The following is a 24,522-nucleotide window of genomic DNA, read 5'->3' on the forward strand; positions in this document are numbered from 1 at the left end:
CCCGCACTTCGACGACTGACTCTTTAAAGCCAGAACGTTCCTAAAGTGTCTCTACCACATTCACATAACACTGCAGTTACTGCACCAACTGGGATTTACAGTCAATGTGTTGACGTCACATCTTCAGCCTTCCAACACTCAAAAATATCTAGGAGCCACTTTAGATACCCAAAAAGCTCTGGCTTTCCCCAATGCAGCCATGATTCACAATATTCAGACTCAAATTTTTCAGTTTCAGCTCAATCACTCACTACCAGCTCGAGTGTATATGCAGCTGCTGGAAGTGATGGCCTCTTGCATCATGATAGTTCCCCATACCAGTCTTCACATGCGTCCCCTTCAGGAATGCTTAGCAACTCAGTGGTACCAGTTGCAGGGTCTCCTAGCCGATCTAGTGTTGGTAAACAGCCGTACTCATCGCTCTCTGCAGTGGTGGAACCCACACACTTTGTCAAAAAGATGGCCCTTCATAGACCCTGTCCCACAGACAATATTAACACTCACTAGACGCTAAGCTCACTGGTTGGGGAGTTCATCTACAGAATCGCACAATTCAAGGCTTGTCGAGTCAAAAGCAAAAAGCTCTCCACATAAATCACCTAGAGCTGCTAGTAGTGTTTCTAGCGCGCAAAGCCTTTTAAATTCACCCTGTAGACAAAGCTGTACTAGTTTGCACAGTCAACATGAAAGCTATGTATTACATACAAAAACAGGGAGGGACACACTCTCTCCAACTGTCACACCTAGCTCAAGACATTTGAAAATCGGCCATACACCACAAAATCTAACTCCTTGCAGAAGACCTTCCAGGAGTAAACAATCAGATTGCTGACCTCAGCAGACCGAGGCAGCAAATCCACGAGTGGGAACTTCACCCTCAAGTTCTCCTCCCACACTTTCAAAGTTTGGGCTTTCCTCAAATAGATCTTTTCGCCAAACGAAAATGCAAAATGCCCAAGCTTCGCCCTCAGGTATCCACACCTGCTCTCCAAAGGCAATGCACTATGGATGAACTGGTCAGGGATATTTGCCTACTCTTTTCCGCCTCTCCTACTCATTCCATGAGTGGTTCGGAAACTCAGGCAAGCATCCCTCACACTGATTTTAGTAGCTCCCACATGGGCCCGTCAACCTTGGTTCATGACCCTGTTAGAGCTATCAGTAGCTCTGCATCAAAAGTTGCATCTCACATCTAATCTCTTCACACAAAGCCATGGAGAAATCAGTCACCCAGATCCCAAAGAACTCAACCTAGCGATATGGCTCCTGAAGTCACAGAATTTGGTTATCTGAAACTTCCACCAGACTGAACATCATTAGAGAGGCCAGAAGACTTACTACAAGAGCTTGTTACACAGCTAAATGGGAAGCGTTTTGTTCTCAACATCATCAATCCCCTTGATGCTTCCATACAAAATATCATATGTTATTTGTTACACTTACGCCGGTCAGAATTAGTTAAAACATCTATCCGCTTACATCTTGTTGCAATTTCTGCATATCTACAAAACATGCAACACTTTCCTCTCTTTAGAGTACCAATTATCAAAGCTTTTATAGATGGTCTAAAAAGAGTTATACCACCAAGCCTCCCACCTGCCCCAGTGTGGAATCTTAACATGGTCCTCACATGATTAATGGGCCCAACTTTTGAACCCATGCATAAATGTGAACTGCAATTTCTCTCATGGAAAATCGATGTCCTCATTGCAATCACTTCACTGAGGAAAGTGTGTGAGCAACAGGCACTAACCATAGAAGAACCTTTTTTCCAGCTTCACAAAACAAAGTGGTTCTTCGTACCAACCCTACATTTCTACCTAAAGTAGTTTCTGCCTTTCACATCAGTCAATCTGTTGAGTTACCTGTGTTCTTTCCTCAACTAGATTCAAAGGCAGAACACGCTCTACACACTTTTGATGTTAGAAGAGCCCTCTTATATTACATAGAAAGAACAAAGTCATTTATAATACAAAACAACTTTTTGTTGCTTTTGCTTCACCTCACAAGGGCAAGCCTATCTCTAAATCGGGTATTGCTCGATGGATTGTTAAATATATTCAGATTTGTTATGCAAAAGCAAAGAGAACTTTAACAATACCCCCTAGAACACATTTGACTCATAAAATAGGGGCTACTATGGCTTTCTTAGGAAACATCCTTATAGTTGAAATTTTTAAGTCTGCAACATGGCCTACACCACACACATTCACCAAAAATTATTGTGTAGATGTGTTAGCAAGACAACAAGCTTATGTGGGTCAGGCTGTATTTAGAACACTTTTTCAGACAACTTCAACTGCTACAGGTTAGCCACTGCTTTGGGAGAATACTGCTGTATAGTCTGTGCAAAGCATGCCTCAAACGGATAATGTGTCTTACCCATTAAGCATCTATTCTTGGCATGTAGAGCTGTAGATTCACATGTGCCCACCCGCCTCCCCGGGTACCTGTACTTGTTGCAGTTCTCTCTATTACTTTATATACATACCCATGGACATCTCCATTCTCACCCTCTGCGTTGAAAACAATCTAACGATGGAGTCGATGCCCATGCGCATTATCACCAAAAAGAGGAGTCACCTACCTCATGACTGGAAAGACTTCTTCGAAGAAAAACAACTTGCAAACATCCGGACCCAACACTAGATGGCAGGAGTATGCAAAGCATGTGACTCTACATCTCTACATGCCAAGAACAGATGGTTACTTGGTAATTTACATTGTCCTCGCTTTCAGTTCCCAATGTCTTGAAAATTATTTTCCTTCTATTTTGTTTTATTTAGATTTTTGATTCCGATAGCTTTCCAGCAAACAAACCGTCCAGTGCCTATTGTGTACTCGCTGAACACAGAGTTCCAACTTTGCAACAATGAAAAAATGTTCTTAATGGACCCAACAACGTCTGAAATGTCTCTGGCTGAAATGGATTACAAAGGTGCTTTTTCCAAAGGTACGTCTTTTTTATATGCTATCTTAAAATAGTTTAAAAGATAATAGTATATATGCTGATCAGTGTGTGTACTTGAACTGTGCCTGGAGGTAAGTTTATATTCTGTTCAGTGACTCCTGGTGTTTCATGTTAAGTGGGATTTTGTTTAAGAGGCGTGTTCTAAAAGGGGTGTGGCACCAGTGGTTTTCTCTAAGATTCTCTGTACTGTTTTTTTAACTTTAGAGTCTGTGTGAGTTTCAAGCATACGCAGTTCCTCTGCCCAATCCATTATATCATTCTGCCAGCCTCCCAGATAGAGGTCTGTTTACTGCAGCCAATGGCTAGCTATCCTCATTAATGCTGCTGATTTTTGTTTGATCTTTGGACATCTCTCTAACATGTTTATCTGAAAGAAACACGTTAATGATAGATTCCTTACCTTAGAATTACCCCCAGGCTTCAGGCGGGATCCGGAAAGTTTTTGTCAGCAGTACCCATGCGTGTCGGAAGGTGGCGTTGTGCGGCTCCGCGTCTGTCGTAGGCTTCGCGATCACCGGTATGACGATGCGGTAGCTACTTAGACGCCGCCCTCGCACTCTGATGTCCGTTCCTTATTTTTCCGCGCCAGCAAACGCAGATCCGGAGAGAGCGGTACCCCATTCAAATTTTGACTGAGTTTTTGGGGACTTTTGTCTTTCTTTTGAGTCTTTGACTCCTGGTGAACGAGTTACTTACCTTCGGTAACAATGTATCTGGTAGGGACACAGTCTAGCCGCAGATTCCTTAACTTAAGACTATCCTCATGCATCAGACTAGATCCGGAAAACTTTCCACAGCAGCGCCTCTGCGCGCTGGTGGTGGCGCAGTACGCTCCGCACTGACGTCGTCCACGGACGTGACGTCAGTGGAGTCATATAAGCCCCTCCCAGCGCGCTGACGTCCGTTTTCGTCGAAGAAACTTTTCCGCGCCACATCGCGGGGCTACCACCTAGAACTGTGAGGGTATGGGAACAGTGTGCGAAAAAGATTAAATAAGAAAAGAAAGTGAATGGTGAAAAACAGCACCATAAAGTACAGTGCCAGGCACTGTATACTGAAAAATAGTGAAGAGAAAGAGCAGAGCACCGCTCTGAAATGCAACCCTGCAAAAGCGAAAACTAAACCCTCCCCGGAGGCAGAAGATGTGAAAAAAGCATCAAGGCAGATGACAGAAAGTCTGCAACCACATTATGTAATTGTGAAGGGCAACCAGTCCGGAACACAGGAACATTGACAATCCTGTAAGAGACTGATAGACCGAGGCAGAGCCAATCGACTTCAAACCAATAGACTGCAGGGAAGGTAAGAGTCCCCCAGGCGATTGAGAAAGGGAGGAACATGAGTAGACCCCTCCCTCGATGAACCAGGGTGCAGGGATGTAAAAGGATACATGACACCTGAGCATACCACCCATCACGAGAATGGGTGGAGCGGAGCAGGCAAAACAGAATGAAGCATTCATTTGAGGAGTGAAGTGAAGATGTCACCCTGCAGAAAGACAAACCCACCCTGAGGGAGGTGAATGCAGAAACCCAACCTGAAAAGGTCCTTGCAGAACCTGGAGGATGGGCGGGCTTTAAGTAATCTGCGGCTAGACTGTGTGTCTACCAGATACATCGTTACGGAAGGTAAGTAACTCGTTCATCTGATAGAGACATCTAGCCGCAGATTCCTTAACTTAGAATACATACCAAAGACATACCCCTAGAGGAGGCCGTTCTGCGACTGAACCCCACCAAGTTCCAGAGAGAACTTAGCCGTCAACAAGGTGACGAAACACAGTGGGGACAGCAATGCCAGCGCAGCCAACACCAGACCCCGAAGCTCTGAAAAGAGTGGAAAACAATGGGAGGCAAAGGCACCACAAGCCATCAAAGAACAGCACGAAAACCACTGTGTGATTACCGGGTGGAGGGAAAGAAAGCACAGAGCCAGAAATGCCGGTGCGGAAGTGAAAGTTCATGGCTTCATAAAAGAAGATAAATTGAGCATAGCGTCCAATGGATCCGCAGAATAAGATGTTTTGACAGGAAGCAAAACCCAGAGAGAGGACAAGAAGGTATGACAGAGTCAGTGCTGACCGGTCGAGCATTCACAACAGCGGAAAAAGCACAGTTGAACCTGCACCAGCGAAGATACGTGGCAGCATTGGCAGGATGCCGACCTATGACCAGAAAGTGCCAGAAACAGAAGACAGTCCAGTATGCAGTCGCTCCTTCACAAAAATATGTGAGCGGGCGGACGGCATCAAGCCGAAGCACCCAGAACAGGACCACAGAAAAACTGGTATTCATGTGGAGTACAGGAACACACATAAGCATACAGTGTGGACGGCAGAACCACACCAAGCATAGGGAAATCCCCCTGTAGAGTAGCGTGAGCAGCCTAGATGTGAAGGGCTCATCACCAGGTAGGCAACCGGCAAAAAGTGGCCTCTGGCAAAATTGACACACACACACACACAAGAGCTCGCACCATGAGCAGACCGGGGCAAAGACCACGGACACCGCAGCAGGGTACGTTGCCAGCGCGACTCCGCTTTGGGAAGAGCAGAGCAGATATATATAGAAAGATACACATCTAAAAGGATGTGTTGCATAAAACAAGACAAGGGTCCGCCATAAGTACCAACAGTCATGTTGAAGCAGAGTTTCAGAGGGCAATGTCCAGATCCGTAAGCGACATCAGCCACCTGTCCGGGAGGAGCCAAAGTCCCCCGCAAGACATATGTGGAGATGGAGCGGGACATGAAAGTCGAAACAGTCTGGACCAACTTATTGGCCTAGGACCCATGAAAGCGAGTATCCTGAAGAGAACACTACCCCTGAGTATTACAGCAGGAACCCAAAGCAGAAGCGTGGAAAACACCTGTCCGGAAAGCAGCAGAGAAAGAGGAACAAAAAATAACTGTTTTGGAAGTGCCCAGAAAATGAGGGCACAAGGCAGTGAATAGTGTACAGCATAGACGTATTTATTTATTAATTTATAAAGTTTTATATAGTGTGAACTTGATCCCGAAGGACGTCAGAGCGATTTACAATTTGAGGCAAAGGTAAGAAATCAGAAATGGTGAAGACGCCACTGCCTATAGACAAGCCCAGACAGAGTTGAATTACGAGAAAGCATTACCCATCCCAGAGAGTGGAGGGTAGAACTAGTCATCGCAGAAGCGTAAGAAAGAATGCAGGCACCCCATGATAGCGAACAAACAGCCACCTGTCCGGGAGGAGCCAATGCCCCCTGCAAGACAGATGTGGAGATGGAGCGGGACATGAAATTGGAAACAGTCTGGACCAGTTGTCCTGCGTCGACAAAGAGGAGCACAGCGATGCCAAAAAAAGCACCTGAGAAAGGCAGACGAGGCAGAAGCCTCACGGTAGGGAATCTCTACTGATGCTTTGAAGTACTATGGACAATCGTAGACCCCAACCCTAATTGAAAGTGCAATAGAGCGACACCAACCTGTGGGTCGCATAACAGCAGAAAGAGAGAACAGACTGATCCACAGAAGAATCTCTGTGAGAAAGACTCCACAGGAGCGTACCAAGCCTTCCTTGTAGAAAGGCAGCTACACAATAGCCAGAAAATACCCCACATAGGGTAACTCTTAACTCCGGCAAGGGGGCTCCTCTTAAGACAAGCTCACAGTCAGAGGACTGAAAGGAAGACAGAACCAGCTCACCAGCTGTACTGAACAAAGGCAAACATGGTGGAGTAGCTGCCTAAACCATCTGGGTATTACGTCATGAACCCAGGGTCCAAAACGAACAAGGCAACGCTTCCTATGCACAAGAAAAAGATAGCCACAAGGTAGAAAGCCAGGCCGCAAGGGCCAGAACATCAGGGGAGACCAGACACAAGGCGGGAGACGCTGAATAAGCGTGACAGTCAAGAAAGTCCACACGATTGAATGGCAGATCCCATAGAGTGTCCCGAACATTGTCTGGAAAACGACTGTCGCTCAGCCATGCATGGGGGCGCAAAGCAACCGACCAGGCCAGTGCCCTACCCACAGAGTCAGTAGCGTCCAGGGCCGATCAAAGGGAAAATTGTGCCATTCCCCTGCCATCAAGAAAAAGGTGATGCAAGTCAGCCCGGGGCCCTTCTGGGAGAGAAGGAAGAAGGAGCTCAACCAATTCCCAAAGGGCAAAGGAAGCATGTGCGAACATGCAAGACGTTTTCGAGGCACGAATGCCCGCATTGGCGGAGGCAAAAATGTGGCGTCTCCATCCACAGAGATTCCCTAGTGGGAGGTAGCAATGGCAGAGCGGAAGAAGGCTGCAAGCAAAAGCTGCCTGGACAACCAGACCCTGAGCTCTAGGGTGAAGGGACAAGCAGACAGGATCGCCTGGGGCCGGGTGATGCCGGCGAGCAATGGCCGATCAACAGGGTCACCAGAGGAGGGACGTGCCCAGGTACCAAGCAGGATGTCAAACAAAGACCCACCAAGGGGCAGCAAAGGATCCACGCCCACAGGCTCCATGGGGAGGAGATCAGAGGGCAGGGAAACTACAGGGGGCTGCAAGCAAAGAATATCTGCAGCTCTGCGAACAGCCCTTGTGAAAGCCGCACTAGCCTGTCGCCATTCTGGGGGTGGACAACAAACCATTGGTCGGGGACGGTTGGAAGCTAACTCGTCCACTAGACAGTAAAGGTGGAGGAGTCTGACTTTGATCCAAAGGTCATGGAATGCTAGACACCTGCATTAAGGGGCACCGGAATGACCCTGGGCTTGGGTAGCCCAGAGGGACTTCATCCTCCTGTAAAAGAGGAGCCGTAGGCGCTAGCGTCGACCGTCGCAGAGATGGCGTAGCCTTGACGTCGAGAACCTCCAGAGGGGACTCATCCTGGGCGCGGTCCGACTGCGACTCGACCTCCACCTGCGGGGAGGGAAGGGGTTGACAGGGCATCGAACTCAGTGCTTATTATTACTCCACACTAGAATAGTTTTCTTTCTCTCAACATTTTATTTTCATTTGTTAAAAACATTCATATAAAATTCATGACATAAGGACTACTTGATGTAACATACATTGCATTAATTTTAAACAATATATGCCAAAAAAGATTGGTTTTTATCTTGTGTTTATGTTTTGCGCAACAATAAGAATAGGATCTATTTTGTATTAGACATGGGAATGCTCAAATATATATGTTGGATATGAAATATCCTGTCATTAATTTTATATGAATGTTTTTAACAAATGAAAATAAAATGTTGAGAGAAAGAAAACTATTCTAGTGTGGAGTAATAATAAGTACCTATACAACTTGTCTGTCTAGCTAGTAACACTAGAAGTAGACCAGTAGGTCACAAAGCGTAAAACAACACAGAAAGGAATCTTGTTTTTGTTATTATCTCGATACCCAGTCCTTTCTGGTTTCCTGGGAAACTCTCATCTTTGAAGATCGAACTCAGTGCCGCAGCCAACGTCAGCACAGGACGCCACACAGGGCTAAGCGGCGACTGGACGGGTGGGCTGGTTGGACGACTGGGATGCCCCTCCGGTTCGTGTCTAGTCGACGTCGTATCGACTCCAGAACCGGAATCGATGCACGCAGCCGGCACCGAGGACAAATCCGCTGGCGAAGACCCGACATGAGTGTCTTCCTCCTCTGTGGGACCCGAAGGCGCCCCAGGGAGAGGGGGTGATCCAAAGAAAGACTGAAGAGCCTTTGAATACGCCTCCATTTGGGTCCTTGTTGCTCTGACACCCGGAAAGGGTGGGTATGGGGTAGACGACTGCTGGGCGCCTGTGCTTGACAAAGACCGAGAGCAGCGGACCCCAGCATCACGTTTACGGGAGGACGACCTCCGCGACTTATGCTTTCGCTTACCTGTCTCCGAACGGCATCCGCGGGAACAACCATGTGAGCGGACCCGTTCCAGAGAGGGAGATCGGCAGCATGAAGGCGCAGGACCGGACATTCGGGCGGCCAGCAGCTTCATACGAGCTTCATACGACGCTCCCTTAAAACTTTAGTTTCTTCTGCATACAGGTGTTGCACTCTTCGGAGTCGTGGTGCACTCCCAGGCACCACATGCATATGGATTGCGGGTCCGTGACAGACATTTGCGTGTACAGGTCTCAAACGCCCAAAGGCATCGCACACTGTTCCGTGACACCGAAAGTGTCGAAGGCCTGAAAAACAGGCCAAGAAACCGCTGGTTTTTCTCGATCCGCGGAAAGAAGAAAACTGACGTCTGCACGTCTGGAGGGGCTTATATGGCTCCACTGATGTCACGTCCGTGGACGATGTCAAGGCGGAGCCGTGTGGCGCCACCACCGGCACACACATGTGCTGCTGCGGAAAGTTTTCCGGTCCAGTCTGACTCCTGGGGATATTCTAAGTTAAGGAATCTGCGGCTAGATGTCTCTATCAGATGTATAGGGTAGACCAGTTTCAAGCCTTGCAAGGCTTGTCCCCGCATGATGTTGGTGACGGACCCACACAGCGAGTGTCTCTACTGCCTGGGGCGCAACCACGGCCCCATGTCATGCCCGACTGCCAGGGCATGGCTCCGAGAACTTTGCGGGAGCGGTCCTGAAAGTTGCTCGAGGCCCGGGAGTCCGCTCCGTGACATTCAAGGTCCCAGTCCTGTGGGAGTACGAGGGACCGGTCTCGGAGCCTCCACCATTGTTCTACAAAGTCTTTGCACACAGGATCAGGTAAGATGAAGCACAAGAAGTTTAAGAAGTGACTTCGCTCTTAGCCTACCCTGTTGCGCAACATGGCTGAGGGTGCGGGTGGTGCAACCCCCATGGCTCAGGCGGAACCTACGCAGTTGCTGACGGCCTACCCACCCTTCTTGGGTCTGTCGGTGACTCCGGCCCAGCTGCAGCAATTCCTGTCAGCCATAGCCTGCCTCTTTGGTCCGTCCGGCCATGCCGGCACACCATCGATCCCAGAGTGTCCTCGCCCTTCGTCGTCGTGGCTTCAGCCTTGGCTTTCTTGGACCTCCAACGACGTCTACGGCTCCGCCAGCCGGCCACCCGGCCGATGTCGTCCCCAGCTTCCACCCCGACAGGAAGACGGTGCCGTACAGGTGCGATCGACGCCGATTCCAACGCCAATTCGGAATTTCTATCCCTTAATCCATCCTCCTCCTTATTTTCGGCCTGCTCAGCAGGTTACTGAGGACGGGGAGGATTGGGAGGGGTCTGAAGACCTTCTCGCAGCCCAATGCGATTTTGACCTGAACTGGGCGAGGATTTGGAGGACGCAGGTGGACTGGATTTTTCTCCAGAACCTGGCGCACTGTCTCCTTCTACTGTGGCTATAGAGGAGGGTGGTAATTATTCAGTGGTGTTGCGTAGGGCGGCCGAGGCTCTCCACCTCGATCTCCCTACAGTGGCCATCAGGTCTAACCTCCTGACAGAAGTACTTCGGCCGGCGGCTTCCTCTGCGGAGCCGCTGCTCCCATTCAATGACGCACTTTCGGACGTTCTTTTGGGTACCTGGTCCAGGCCCAACACAGGGGCTCCTGTGGATAGGAGCGTGGCCCAATGTCATCACCCGGCTCCGGCCCACCCCATTTTCCACTCCCAACACCCTACCCCTGAGAGCTTGGTTGTCCAAGCCTCTGCATCCCCGAGCACATTCTTTCTGCACCTCCGAACAGGGAATCCAAGAAACTTGAGCAGTTTGGGAAGAATATTTTCTCTTCCGCCAGTTTAGGGTTGCGGTCTGTGAAAACAGCATGCCTCTTGGGCCGTTATTCCCACTCTGTGTGGGATACAGTGGCGCATGTGCTACCTCAGTGTACAGAGGAGGCCTGTACGGTGCTCTCCCAAGCTATTGCTGAATGCAGCCAAATTCACAATTAGTTGTGGCCCGACACTGCCGACTCGCGAAAGTGGCTCTACTCCATCTCGCCTGACTGAGGACAACTGGCTTTTCAGGGGATGTCCAGAACACTCTAATGGACATGCATTTTGATGGCACTAGCCTTTTTTGGGACAAGGCAGATAGTGCGTTGGAGCGCTTCAAGGACTCACCGGGTACGGCCAAGTCCCTTGGCCTTTCATCCAGGCGCACTCCTTTGGCTTCTGCTTTTCGCTCCTTTCGTGGCTAAGGAAAGGGCACCCAAACACGTTAGTTTCAGTGCTACAGGCCTGCGCAGCAACAGTTGCAGCGCAGCCGTGGATGTGGGACCCGCCAAGATGGGTCACGGGGCCAGCGGGCAGGTCAGTCTACCACCACCCCTGCCACCACTGCCTCCAAACCTTCCTAGTCCGATGTTTCAGGCCCATCAAACGCCAGTGGGCGGCAGGATTCGCCATCACCTCCCCCACTGGCGCACCATCACTTCGGACAGGTGGGTTTTACAGATAGTCCGGAGAGGCTACTCCCTCCCCTTCAAGACTACCCCTCCAGCGATGCTGCCTCAGTACCACCACATGTCGGGGATCACTTGGCACTTATCTAGCAGGAAGTTGCTTCCCTCTGCCCCCGTTCCGACGAAATAAGTGGGTTGTGGTTGTTATTCCCACTACTTCCTAGTTCCAAAGAAGGACAAGGGCCTGCGTCCTATCTTAGACCTTCGGAACGTCAATCGCTTCCTCCGGAAGGAGAAGTTCAAGATGCTCAAACTTGCTCGGGTCTTGCCTGCCCTAGACCCACAAGACTGGATGGTAGCGTTAGACTTGCAGGATGCTTACTTTCATATCCCCGTCCTGCCAGCCCACAGGCGTTACCTACGGTTCACAGTAGGCCACAAGCACTTTCAGTTCACCGTGCTCCCTTTTGGCCTTACCGTCTCCCCTCGGAAAGGAATGGCGGTGGTCGCAGCTCATCTACGCAGAACAGGGGTTTCAGTCTTCCCCATATCACGACGACTGGTTGTTGAACGCGGGCTCGTCCCAGGCATTCATCTCCCACCTCCAGACTACGGCCGACCTCCTGCATTTGCTGGGGTTCTCCATAAATGTGCCGAAGTCGCACCTGATTCCCTCTCAGAAGCTCCTCTTCATCAGAGCGATTCTGGACGTGGCGCAGTTTCGGGCTTATCCTCCCGAACAGGGAGTCCGGGACATTTGGGCTATGATTCCGATCTTTCAGCCCTTGTCCTGGGTTTTGGTTAGGATGACCTTGAGGCTGCTGGGCCTCAAGCCTCCTGCATCCTGCTGACAAATCATGCCAGATGGGATATGGAGGCTTTGCAGTGGGCCCTGAAGTTCCAGCGGGCGCAGCATCAGGGGAACCTGTCCGAGTACATCCGGATCTTGAGGGCACTGCAAGACAATTGAATTGGTGGCTTACGAACCAGCATTGGGTCAGCAGCAGATCCCTCTCCCTTCTTCAACTGGAGCACACAGTGGTGATGGATGAGTCTGATGGGCGACCACATGGCAGAGGCGGAGAGCAGAGGCCTCTGGTCTCCGGCGGAGTCCAGGCTCCATCAACCGTTCTGGAGCTGCGGGCGATCCTACTTGCACTGAAGGCATTCCTTTCCTGTCTCAAAGGGAATGTAGTGCTGGTGTTCACAGACAACACCACTGCCATGTGGTACTGCAACAAGCAAGGCATGTGGGGCCGTGGGCCCTATATCAGGAGGGTCTGTGTCTCTGGACATCGCTGGAACCTCAAGGCATTTCCTTGGTGGTTCATCACTTGCTGGTTCTTTGAACGCCAGGGCGGACAAACTCAGCCGCAGGTGCATGATGGATTACGAATGGCGTCTTCACTCGGAGGTGGCGCAAGGTCTCTTTCAACAGTGGGGAGAGCCTTGGTTAGATCTACTTGCCACCGAAGATGGCATCGATTCTGCGCTTTGGAATTTCCAAGGTCGCTCTTGCTCGGCGACACTTTTCGCTGCGAGTGGCGTTGCAGTCTTTTGTACACCTTTCCGCCTATACAACTTCTACCCAGAGTGGTGAAGATGATCTTACTGAGCTGGAAGAGTTTGGTATCCTGAGCTACTCAGTATACGCGTGGATCCCCCTATCCTACTGCCTCTTTGGGAGGATCTTCTGTTGCAGCAGTATGGGACGGTCCTCGACCCGAACCTGTCCAGCCTCCACCTCCTTGCGTGGAGATTGAACGGCGGCAGTTGATCCCTTTTGACTTGCCTCCTGAAGTCTGTGATGTCATTCTGGCAGCCAGGCATCCTTCCACTAAATCGGTATATGCCTGCAGGTGGAACCAATTTGTGGCATGATGCACAGCGAAGGCTGTGGATCCCCTTTATGCCCCTCTTTCAGAAGTCCTTTTGCTCCTTCTCTCTTTGGCCCAGCAGGGCTCTGTTCTTGACACTATTAAGGGCTACCTTTTTGAGATTTCAGCCTTTCTCAGGCTCCCTGATCAGCCCTCTCATTTGTAGTCCCCTGTGGTAAAAGAACATCTTAAAGGCATTACTCACCTTTTCCCTCCTATTCCTTTTGTGATGCCGCAGTGGGACTTAAATCTGGTTCTTACTTATTTGATATGCACGTCTTTTGAGCCGCTTCACAACTGTCCTCTTCGTTTACTAACTTTAAAGACTGCTTTCCTGGTGGCCTTCACCTCTGCTAGACTCGTGAGTGCGCTCCTGGCACTTTCCTCTAAGCCTCTTTTTCGGTCTGTTCATCCAGACAAGGTTGTGCTTCTCACTCGTCCTTCCTTCTTGCCAAAGGTGTTACTGCCTACCACATCAGGCAAACTATCACCTATCACCTTGCCAACTTTCTTTCCGCCTCCGCACCCTTCTAGAGAAGAAGAGAGGCTCCATCGTCTGGACCCAAAATGTGCGCTCTCATTTTACCTGAATCACATTCAACAGTTCCGGGTGGATGACCAGCTCTTTGTTGGCTACGTAAGTGCCAAGAAAGGCCGGGCTGTGCACAAGAGGCCTATCTAACGCTGGATCTTCTTGTGCATCAAAGCCTGTTATTCTCTGGCTAAAAAAGGAACTTGCGCCCATTCTACTAGGGCGACAGCAACTAGTGCTGCATTGGGACTTGGTGCCCACTGCAAAACATCCGTCAGGCAGCCACGTGGGCATCGCTGCACACTTTTACTCAGCATTATTGCCTTGACAGCCAAGTCCGGAGAGACTGCTTCTTTGGCCGTTCTGTTCTCCATGACTTTCTGGTGTGATCTTGGTTTGCACACCCACCACCGGGGTTGGTATTGCTGGGGTATCTATTCTAAGGTAAGGAATCTATCACTAACGTGTTTCTTTCAGATGCACAAGTTACTTAACTTCGGTAACAATAAATTTGTAAGAGACATTAGTTGGTGATCCATTCCTTACCGCCCCACCCATCCTCCCCATTTCGCGAACTAATTTCTAGGGTTAAGGTCATCCCTTTTAGGGTCCTAGTTTCAATGCACCAGTGGTCAGTGTCTTGCATGGCTCTGCGTTCCTGGACCGGAATGTTGTGTACAGAACTGATGTCAGCACGCGAGGGCGGTGTCTAAATAGATGCCGCAACAACATCCCGGCGATCATGACTCCTCCTACGGACGTGGAGCCTCACAACACCACTGCTGACGAAAACTTTCCGGATCCATTCTGATGGCTGGGGGTAATTCTAAGGTAAGGACTCTATCACTAACTAATGTTTCTTACAGATATATTGTTACAGAAGGTAAGTAAGTTTTGCCTTTCATCTAGCTTTGCCAGACCATGTGTTTAAAATTTGCATGGTAATGTCTCCTCGGACATGTGTCATGTCTCTCTGGATATATCTTGTAAAGGAAAACCAGTGTCAAGTGTACTCTATGTAAAAGTTAAAATCTCTCCTGATACGTTTTTTTTGTTGTAAAATTTTTATTTATAGTTTGCAAAGGTGAAAGTAGAAAAAGAGAGGAATAGTAAAAAAAGAACAAGAGAAGGGAGAAGGAGAGAAAAGAAACAGGCGACATTCTGCAACAGAATCCCACACAGGGGTTGTTAAAGAGCATCATTGCAAAAAAAAAAGGGATAAAAGGAAACCCAGATTGTGCATCAAGAGGGACGGCAACCAGCAGAGACAACAGGAGTGCTAATGAAATGGACCTGCTGCCCACATTGTCCGAAGTGCGCATTGAAGTCCCAGCGGTTGGTGCAAAGTTCCCAGCTGAAGAAGAATAATCCAATCACGATCATAGTCATAGCGTCCTCTTGCGAAGGCATATCAAGTCGCAACAAGATAAAAACAACAACCCCAACTACCACCCCGCCTCCCCCCTTTCCCCCCATCCCCCACCCCCCACCCAGTGGTGGCGACCAGCACTCATGCAAAACAGCAACATACACACCAGTGATTACATTTGAAAGAGATGAAGTGCTCGTAGTGCTGAAGGGCAAACTGCAGAAGGCAAACCACGTGACAAAAATCTCACCAAGGGGCCCCAATTGAACATGAAGTTTTTAAAATTCCCCAGGAAGATATCCGAGAGTCGCTCCATACTCAGTAGACGCCATAGCCGTGCATGCCATAAGGAAATGGCAGGAGCAGTCGGGCTTTTCCAAGCGGCAGCCAAAGTCAGCTTGGCCGCCCCCAAGCATAGCCACATAATGCGCTTATCAGCCCTAGTCTGGTGTTCAAGCAGCGGGTCTCTGAGGCCCAACAAGACAAAGTCCATTGAATCCGGGAGTGGGTAACCCAGCACATCTTTAATGTGGAAGAGAATCTCGGACCAAAATGGCCGGATGGTGGGGCAGTCCCACCAGATGTGGCTGAAGTCACCCAACATCCCGCAGCCCCGCCAGCACCTATCTGAGGTAGTCGGGAATATTCGGTGCAATTTGGACGGATACAAATACCAGTCGAACAGAAGCTTCATATGGGCCTCCCTGAGATCAGTAGAGTGGTTATGTGCCGTCACATCTCGCCACAAGCTCCTCCATTCGCTGTCGGAAATGTCCCTCCCAAGAGTACTCTCCCAGTGATCCATATACCGAGGCCGGGGTGACATTGCGGTGTCTAATAGCATCCCATACAGAAAAGAAATCGCCCCCTGAATGGTGGATGTGCGAAGGATAAAGGTTTCAAATTTCGTCAAAGGTCTGGTAGCTACGTCCACCACTCCAGGCGACGTCGCCCAGTGCAGGAGCTGAAGGTGACGAAAGCGCTCTGTCGGCAGAACACCATAATCCCTCATACAATTATGGAAAGTAAGGGGCGCAGCACCATGGAACAGGTGGGTGAGGGCCCTACAGCCACCCTCCCTCCAGACCTCAAAGGGACCCTCCGTCAACGCCGGAGGGAAGGCCGGGTTGAAATGGATCGGGGTGAACGGGGACGGGAATGTGGTCCACCGATCATCGCTACTGACCGTGTCCCAGACCTTTAACACCGTGCTGGTAGGGGTGCTAATGTACGTGTTTCTGGGCCGGTCCACCTTAGGTTTCCAAGCTAGGTCCCAGATGGAACGTCCCGCAACGCTTCGATCCATATGGAGCCAGTGCTTCTCCGAGAGCTGTTGGGACCATTCCACCAGAACTCTCAATTTGGCAGCTTTGTAATACAAGTGCATGTCCGGGAACCCCAGCCCCCTCCAGCCGCGGACGTCAGAGAACCGCATACGGAAGTCGCGCCCGACCGCCTTGCCAGACGTATTTCAACATCAAGGTCTTAAGCCGACGGAAATAATCCACTCCTAGCGGGATGGGCAAGGCTTGGAAGAGGTACAGGAGTTTAGGCAGGAGGACCATTTTAAGCGCATGAATCCTACCCAACCATGAGATATATTTGGGTTTCCACCGCTCTAATTCCGCACGAATCAACGCCAGCATCGGAGGGAAATTAGCCTGGAATAAGGCGCCTATGGTAGAGGTCAGCCGTACGCCCAGGTATAACAGGGAGGAAGCTGACCACGAGAGTGGAGTAAGCGACCGGACCTGGTGCACCTCACCAGGCGGTAGGGTTAAATTCAAGATGTATGACTCATCAAAGTTAACTTTGAAGCCCGCCACCGTTTCATACTCAGATAGCACTGCATGGACATGGGGTAACGACAACGCCGGATCTCGAATAGACAACAATACGTCATCAGCGAAGAGTGAAATCTTATGTTGCTCACCCGTGAAGGGGAGACCCAAGATCCGCTCGTTCTCCCGAATCGCCAGCGCCAACGGTTCTATGCTAAGCGCAAAGAGAAGGGGCGAGAGCGGACAGCCCTGGCGTGTCCCTCGGGAGTGGTGGAAACTCCCGGACCTGTGACCGTTAACCAACACCGAGAGGTGGGACTGTTGTAATTGGCCTCAAGCATTCTTATGAATCAGGGCGAGAACCCGAAGGCCACCAACGTGCGGTGTAAAAACCCCCAATCAACGCGATCAAAGGCTTTTTCTGCGTCAAGCCCTACCAACACTGCCGGTATGTGAAACCGCTCCGTCTTTTCAATCAAATGGATGACGCGCCGCAAATTGTCGTGAGTTTGTCGACCTTTAATGAATCCGGACTGATCCGGGTGGATCAGGGCCGGCATCAGGTCTTGCAGTCTGCCCGCAAGAATGGAGGAGTACAATTTAGCGTCCAGGTTAAGGAGCGCTATCGGACGGTAAGAGGCGCAGTAGGTAGGATCCTTCCCCGGTTTGGAGATAATGGTAATCATGGCCTCGGCCATGGTGTCCGATGTCCTACCTTCAGAGGCCATCGCGTTGAAAAGGGAAACTAGGTAGTCGCAGATGTCGTATGCGAATGTTTTGTAAAACAGGGCCGTGTAGCCGTCAGGACCGGGGGCCTTATGTAGTTTCAGAGCCTTAATGGCGTCCATCACCTCCTCCCTAGAGATGGGGGAAGACAACAAATCGTTCCATTCCCTGGAGACCCGGGGGAGAGGCAGACCACCCAAGAACGCAGACTGGGCCTCTGGATCTAGAGCGTCGCACGAGTAGAGATCCTCGTAGAAGCGACCAAAGATGGCCGCCTTGTCCACATCCTTATGTTGAATAGAACCCGTACGGTCCCATATACCCCCGATGTAATCCCTCTCGCGCTTATCTCGAAGCTGCCGGGCAAGGTGGCGCCCAACCTTATTGCCCTGGGAATAGGAGACACGTCTAAGACGTAGGAGGATGAATTCCGCCCTGTTGTTGTAATGGGCCTTCAATTTCCCTCGCACCGCCGTAAGGGGGCGAAGGGTCACCCTGGAGGGGTTCGACTTGTGCACCTGCTCCAGGGTCGCAAGCTCCGATTCCAGAGCTTCCCTCTCCTTCCGCCGAAGTTTGTTAAGATTCGTATTAAGGGCGAGGCACGTACCCCGCAAGGAGGCCTTGCACGCATCCCACGTGGTATACACCGACGTGTCAGAAGGCGGGTTAAGAGTAAAAAAGTCTCTGATAGCCTTCCGCAGTTCCTTACAGGACACCTCATCCCGCACCAGTGCAGCCGGGAAGTACCACTTCCGCCAGCCGCCCCCCCCTACAGCCCAATGCAACCCAAGTACCACTAAACTATGGTCCGACAGTGAGAGCGGGAAGATATCAGCCATTCGAATATCCCCCCTGAGAGCCTGGCTAACAAAAACGTGATCTATGCGGGAGTACGAGCGATGGACGTGAGAAAAGAAAGTATAATCCTTGGCCTGAGTGTGGACGAAGCGCCAGCTATCCACCAGTCCCAATTCGCCCACTTGAAGTTGCGTTTCCTCCGAGAAGACACCAGTATCTGCCCTGCGCGCCCCCGAACTATCTAAATCCCTGTCCCACACCATGTTGAAGTCCCCCAGCAGTATCAAGTGCCCGTCTACAAAGTCCCACATCTTGTCCATCAAACATTGCAAAAAAACATTTTGCCCCGCATTCGGAGCATACACCACAACAAAGGTACATAAGCGGCCATATAACGTCCCTTTCACCATTAACCAACGGCCCTCCTTATCACCGCTCACCCCCAGGGGTTGAAAGTGGAGAGAGGCCCGAAAGAGGAGGGCCAACCCTCTATGCTTCGTGGGCGCAGACGCCCTGTAGATAAGGGGGAAATGTCTATGGCGGAGTCTCAGTTCATCTCTCCTGGCCAAGTGGGTCTCCTGAAGGGCAACCACATCCAGATGGTGGTCTGAAAGATACTTCCAGAGTTTCTGCCGTTTCTGCGGGGAATTGAGGCCTTTCACGTTCCAGGTGCCTATACTAACAGGCATAATGAGGACCTGAGACTCCATTCTATGCGTTTGCTAAGGCATCCAGAGTCCAACCCCCGACCCCCGCCATTCACCAAACCACACTCACACTGAAGGTAATTATACAGAGACAGCCAGAATAAAGCCCCAAGCACCTTCCGGCCATGGGGGACCACACCCACCCCTCCCCAGCTCCCCAGAGAGGCCTCCCCCCTGCAAATCACAAGAAATGGAGAGGTAACATCGTAGTGCAAAATAAGAAGTGCAGAGAATAACACCATTAGCGTCAACAACAGCACACAGACACCATTCTCAGTCGCCACCACACCCCCCTTCCCCACCAACCCCAACCCCGACAACCCCACCATAGTACCAACTTCCAAAACTCCCTCCTTCCCACCCCCCTCCAGCAAACCAAGAAACAAGAAGACAGAGCACAAGGCCCTAAACCTGAACCAAGCACTCAGCAGTTCCAATGGGCCACGGGTCACAAGGTCCACATCAGACTGGAATCGGGGTGGGGGCACCGGTTCGGGGGCCCCCAGGGCCATGGCCCGGGGTGTCTTCTCCATAAGTACCATAGTACCCCGGGACCGTAGGGACAGAGACTCTCCGGCGCCCGACCATCTAGGAAGTCAGGGATCATGCCGCTCTAGAGCTCTGCTGAGTATCTGCAAGCGTGGCCGAGGCCACCGATGCCACCGCAGATCCTCTCTCCTGTAAGCTAGCAGTGTGGTCCGGACGCCCCCGGTCCGGGGTAGAGCCAACTCGATGCCACGAGGGAGGTCGGCGCCGTCGCCTCGATGGGGAGGGATGCGCCGCCTGAGAGGAAGGAACGTCCTCCAGCCCCAGAAGATCTTTCGCGGCCTGCAGGGAGCGGATTTGCGCCAGCCTGTTTTGCCATCGGAATATTATACGGAAGGGGTGCCCCCAGGAATACGAGATGTTACGCTCCCGCAAGAAAGCAGTCACTGGGCGGAAGTCTCTCCTCTTCTGGAGCGTGGACGCCGCTAAGTTCTGATATAGTTGCAGCCGATGGCCTCTAAACTCTAAGGAGGTGATGGTTCTAGCTTTCCGGAGGATACGCTCCTTCGTCTGAAAGTCATACACACACGAGGATGTCCGGGGGGGGCCACCCCCTCGCCTAGGCAGACCAACTCTGTGCACCCTATCCATTTTGAGTTCCTGCACGTCCTCCTCATCCAATATCTGCAGGAATAGGGCCTGGACATACTCTCGCAAGTCTCCAGCCTCACCGTCCCAAGGGACCGCCCTGATGCGAATATTGTTTCTCCTGGAGCGATTCTCCAAGTCCTCCGCATGGGCCTGCAGGTCCAAATTCTGCTCCGTAAGGCGAATATTATCCTGTTGTAGTTGGTGCACATCATTCGCCACACTTAAGTCGTGATCTTCCAGGGTCGCCACTCGTTCACCAATGCTGTCTACATCCCTCCGGACCTCCCGTAGATCCGACGCTAGTTGGGCGCGAAGCTCGGAGATATTCTCCTTGATAGAGGCGAACAGCTCCGTCATGAAGGCCTTGGTGGCGGGCGCCTCCTCGTCCGATTGCCTAGACGAACCACTAGCCCCTGGGGAAGATGGCGGCTGCGATGATTTAGATGCTCCGTCCTTCACCGTCCTCCCTTTGCGCGGCAAATTAGACATCACGGAGGCTCGGCTGTGCCGTGGAGTCAAGGCTATCGCACCCCCACCGGGGATGAAGAGTGCTCAGGAGTAACTGCGTCACGGGCGGCTGCCGCCTGATCAAGATGGCGGTTCAGGAGCTTCCCGCCAGAGTCCAAAAGTCAATGCAGGGATAGTGTCGTCCGGCAATAAGGCCCCAGTTCTCCGCCTCTATCAACCGGGTCACCAAGGCAGCCACATGCCCCCGCCAAACCTCAACTCAGTCCACCGCCACCGTAGAGAGGACAGCGCGGGTCAGCCAGTTATCCTGCAGGGTATAATAGGCCTCTAGTTCCGCTCACATGCCAGACCTGGGTCCACCGCGGCGGGCCAATGCCTTCGACCCGTAGTCGTTGCACACCACGGGCTCCACCTTAGGGTGTTAGGTCGCTCGCAGGGACGAGGAGGACACTCCGCCTCATCAGTGGACATAGACAGCCGTCTCTGCGCCGTCCAGTAACAGCCCGGGCCGTACAGTCTCGCTGAGGATCCGAGGCACACCCTCCACGTGGCCAGTCGTCCGCTGAGGTCTTCGGTCCGTCACAGCAGAGCGCCCAGGGTCATCCCAGTATCTCGATAGTGCGGAGCAACACTGGCGGCGATAAGGGGGCAGAAGTGAACCGCTGCTCCGCGATGCCACGCCCAGCCAGCGCCGGCTCCACTGCACTCACAGGCCGGCTTCTCCCTCACGCAAGGCCGGTGCGTAATAGGCCGGGCGACGAACTGTCCGCAGTGGCGCTGTACGGGCACTTAGGGCCTCGCCTGGGACACCGGACCTCTCCGCTCGATGCCGGTGGTCTCTGCGAGCGTCTCAGAGTCGATTGGCACCCCGAAGGCGATGCTATACAATGCTCAGCAGGTCGGGCGCCAGAGCGACTCGAAAGCACGTCTTACTCCGACGCCATCTTGGCCACGCCCCCTCCTGATACGTTTTTAACAGTTAACACTATCTCAGAGTCTAATTACCACTTGGATTTTTCCAGTAATAGGGGCTACCGACAGTCAGCCCTCTGATCTTTGTAAAGCAGTAATACTTCCCTCAGGTCCATCTGACATCCAGTTGAGGACCTAATATAGGTGACTCCGTGTGTTGTTACAGAAAGTTGCCCCTTCTCCCTGAACGTAAAACGTGCAGCCGTCGCTAGTGAATTGTGTAGCAGAAATTGCTTTACCCACACTTTAATCTATTCTTTGGCTGTAGCAAAGCCCAAAAACCTAATATTTTTGTAAGGTTTCCCCACAGTAAACTTACCTTGAATTTTCACAAAACTGTGTTATTTTTCCATCCTAAGCAACAGTGGCAGTTGCCACAGTAAACCTCCCCATGAATGACCTTACACATTATGTCATGTAAAGCCTAAAGGTAGTGTGGAAACATCACAATTTTAACAAAAGAGACATGACCCATCATGGCAATGGCACTGCGTCTTGACCTTTTAAAACCTGCCCTAACCCTACTAATAGAAAGGTCTTATATGTTTTTGTCTGTATCTGTACTATTCAAGCCCCTCGGGATCCCCGAGGGGCTTGAATAGTGGAGAGGAATTGGCAGTGCATTTGGGCAAATAGAGGGCTGTAACCTTAGAATAGTTGTGTAGGTGGGTGTGTGTGTGTGTGTGTGTGTATATATATGTATATCAAAATATGTGTATATACATGTATATACTGCATCTACATTTGAGGTCTCTTGAATTTGTGACTTTGATTTGTTCTGTGACCTGTACTAAAACACTCTAGGGACCACATTACACTATTTTGACTGCTGAAAGATGTTGATCATATAGAAATACCCATTATTTGGGTTGTAGGAATAATATGATTGAACATTTGCAGGGTTGCTGATGAAATTTATATTGAATTTTGAAATTACACAGCCATTGTTTTTGGAAGGGACACTTGCCGATACACGGCGTGATATGTATTGCTACACCACTTAACATCCATGGTTCTAGTGTGTTGATCACTAATGTCATTTGACTGTGAAGGTACCCGGTTTATACAAATGATTCACAGGAATAGGGTATTCACAGTGAGTTTTATTGGTGTGGCATTATGTTTCCTACTTATAAAGTATGTAGGGATAAGTGCCGATACACTGCAAGAGAACTTAACACTTTGGAAGATTTGGATGTGTTGATATGCGCATAACATGCTAAAAATATGCCATTGAGCATGATGAGTGAATACGCTATTATATTTCAAGATGGCGCTCATGTTCTGCTAAGGTGATGTTGTCCCTTCTTTATGATGATTGTTTTTGGTTTTGACGAAAAACGTTAACGTTTCAACTTCCTGGTGTCATGAACACCGAAGAAGGCTTGACGCCGAAACGTGTCTGTTCAACTTTCAATAAAGAAGTTTACAAAGGCGTCCCCCTGTGAGTGCGGTTAATTTTGCTACATTGTGCAGGATTTGAGCTTTCATATCGAGCGGTATTCCACTACCGCAGACAGCACCCGCTGGTGAGTGCTCTGTTTCGAGAGTGGAGATTGAGCGTGTATATGTATATGTATATATATATATATATATATATATATATATATATATATATATATATATATATATATATATTCACTGAAAAAACCATAGGTTTGACACATGTTATAGTTAGCTGGACATTTCACTCATATAAAACCATTGAAATTCCCCCGTTATAGTTACTTCAGCTAACTATAACTCGCGTGCCCGCAATGCACTGCTGATGACTTCAGATATTACATCACTCATGACATGGTCAGTGACATCACTCATGACATCACTGATGACATCATCTAGTGAATGGGTTAGTTCTGAAAATTAAATATATTTTATATATGTATATCTGAAGGTTGGAAGAAGAATTGAGTATATAAGTGTATAAATGGCTGCTTTTTCGATGAAAAATAGATTGTATAACGGACTGATTAAGTATATCTTAATGAGTACATGGGTTAGTGAGTAATGGTTAAATATATACATATCCGTGTCAGTCTGTCAGTTTCTGTGTAAGTGCCTGCATGTGTTGGTGAGTAGCTATATGAGTGATACATTATGTCTATATAGGTTATTGTTTGATTCTTAGTTAGAGTGTCTGAGAGTCTTAAGTGTCAATATGCTACGTTAGGAGATCTTACATAGTGCATACATGCATGAATGAGTGACATACTGTTTCTATGTGTTGTAGGCAGCATATGTCCTAGACTGTATTGGCGAATAACTGTGTGTGGGTAGTAGATATATAGGTTATTATTTCTTTCTTTTCTGTATGAATGTATATATGACTGTCTAAGTGAATAAATTACATTTTTAATAGTGTTTTTCTGACTAAGTACATATGTTTTAAACTAGTACATATAAGTTATGTGTGAGTAACTCTATGGTTGAGTGTCGGTGTGTAACAGGATGATTTGGATGTGTCAATGTATAAGAACATATGATGTCTGAATACATATATGAGTCACTGTATTTAATATATGAGTGACTATATGTCTGTTGATGAATAAGTGGTTGTGTATATAGATTTTCAAATTACTAAATAGGTGTGTTCTAAGTGGCATTGGTATGCTTATTGTATTTAAAATGTTATTTTCTATTTTTGAGTGTGTGTAATAAAGATTATATTAGGGTGAGTAAAGGTCTGCCACTCTTCTACAAGGATGATGTCATCCGTGATGTCATTTTAGATGTTATCAGTGATGTCATGAGTGATGTCACTGACCATGTCATGAGTGATGTAATAAGTGAAGTCATCAGCAGTGCATTGCGGGCGCGCAAGTTATAGTTAGCTGAAGTAACTATAACGGGGGAATTTCAATGGTTTTATATGAGTGAAATGTCCAGCTAACTATAACATGTGT

At 49.7% G+C, this 24,522-nt stretch overlaps 1 protein-coding gene across 1 annotated transcript in view; it reads left to right on the forward strand.

The window, feature by feature from the left end:
- The window catches only part of FRAS1 (Fraser extracellular matrix complex subunit 1), a 1,404,104-nt gene that overhangs the window by 1,180,864 nt on the left and 198,718 nt on the right, over positions 1-24,522 (forward strand). The window contains exon 24 of the mRNA XM_086961814.1: positions 2,787-2,953. Within this exon, the coding sequence (XP_086817940.1) occupies positions 2,787-2,953 (167 nt within the window). The remainder of the gene's footprint in view (positions 1-2,786; positions 2,954-24,522) is intronic.

Source organism: Lissotriton vulgaris, chromosome 3_1 (assembly GCF_964263255.1).
Source record: "Lissotriton vulgaris chromosome 3_1, aLisVul1.2, whole genome shotgun sequence".
NCBI lineage: Eukaryota > Metazoa > Chordata > Amphibia > Caudata > Salamandridae > Lissotriton > Lissotriton vulgaris.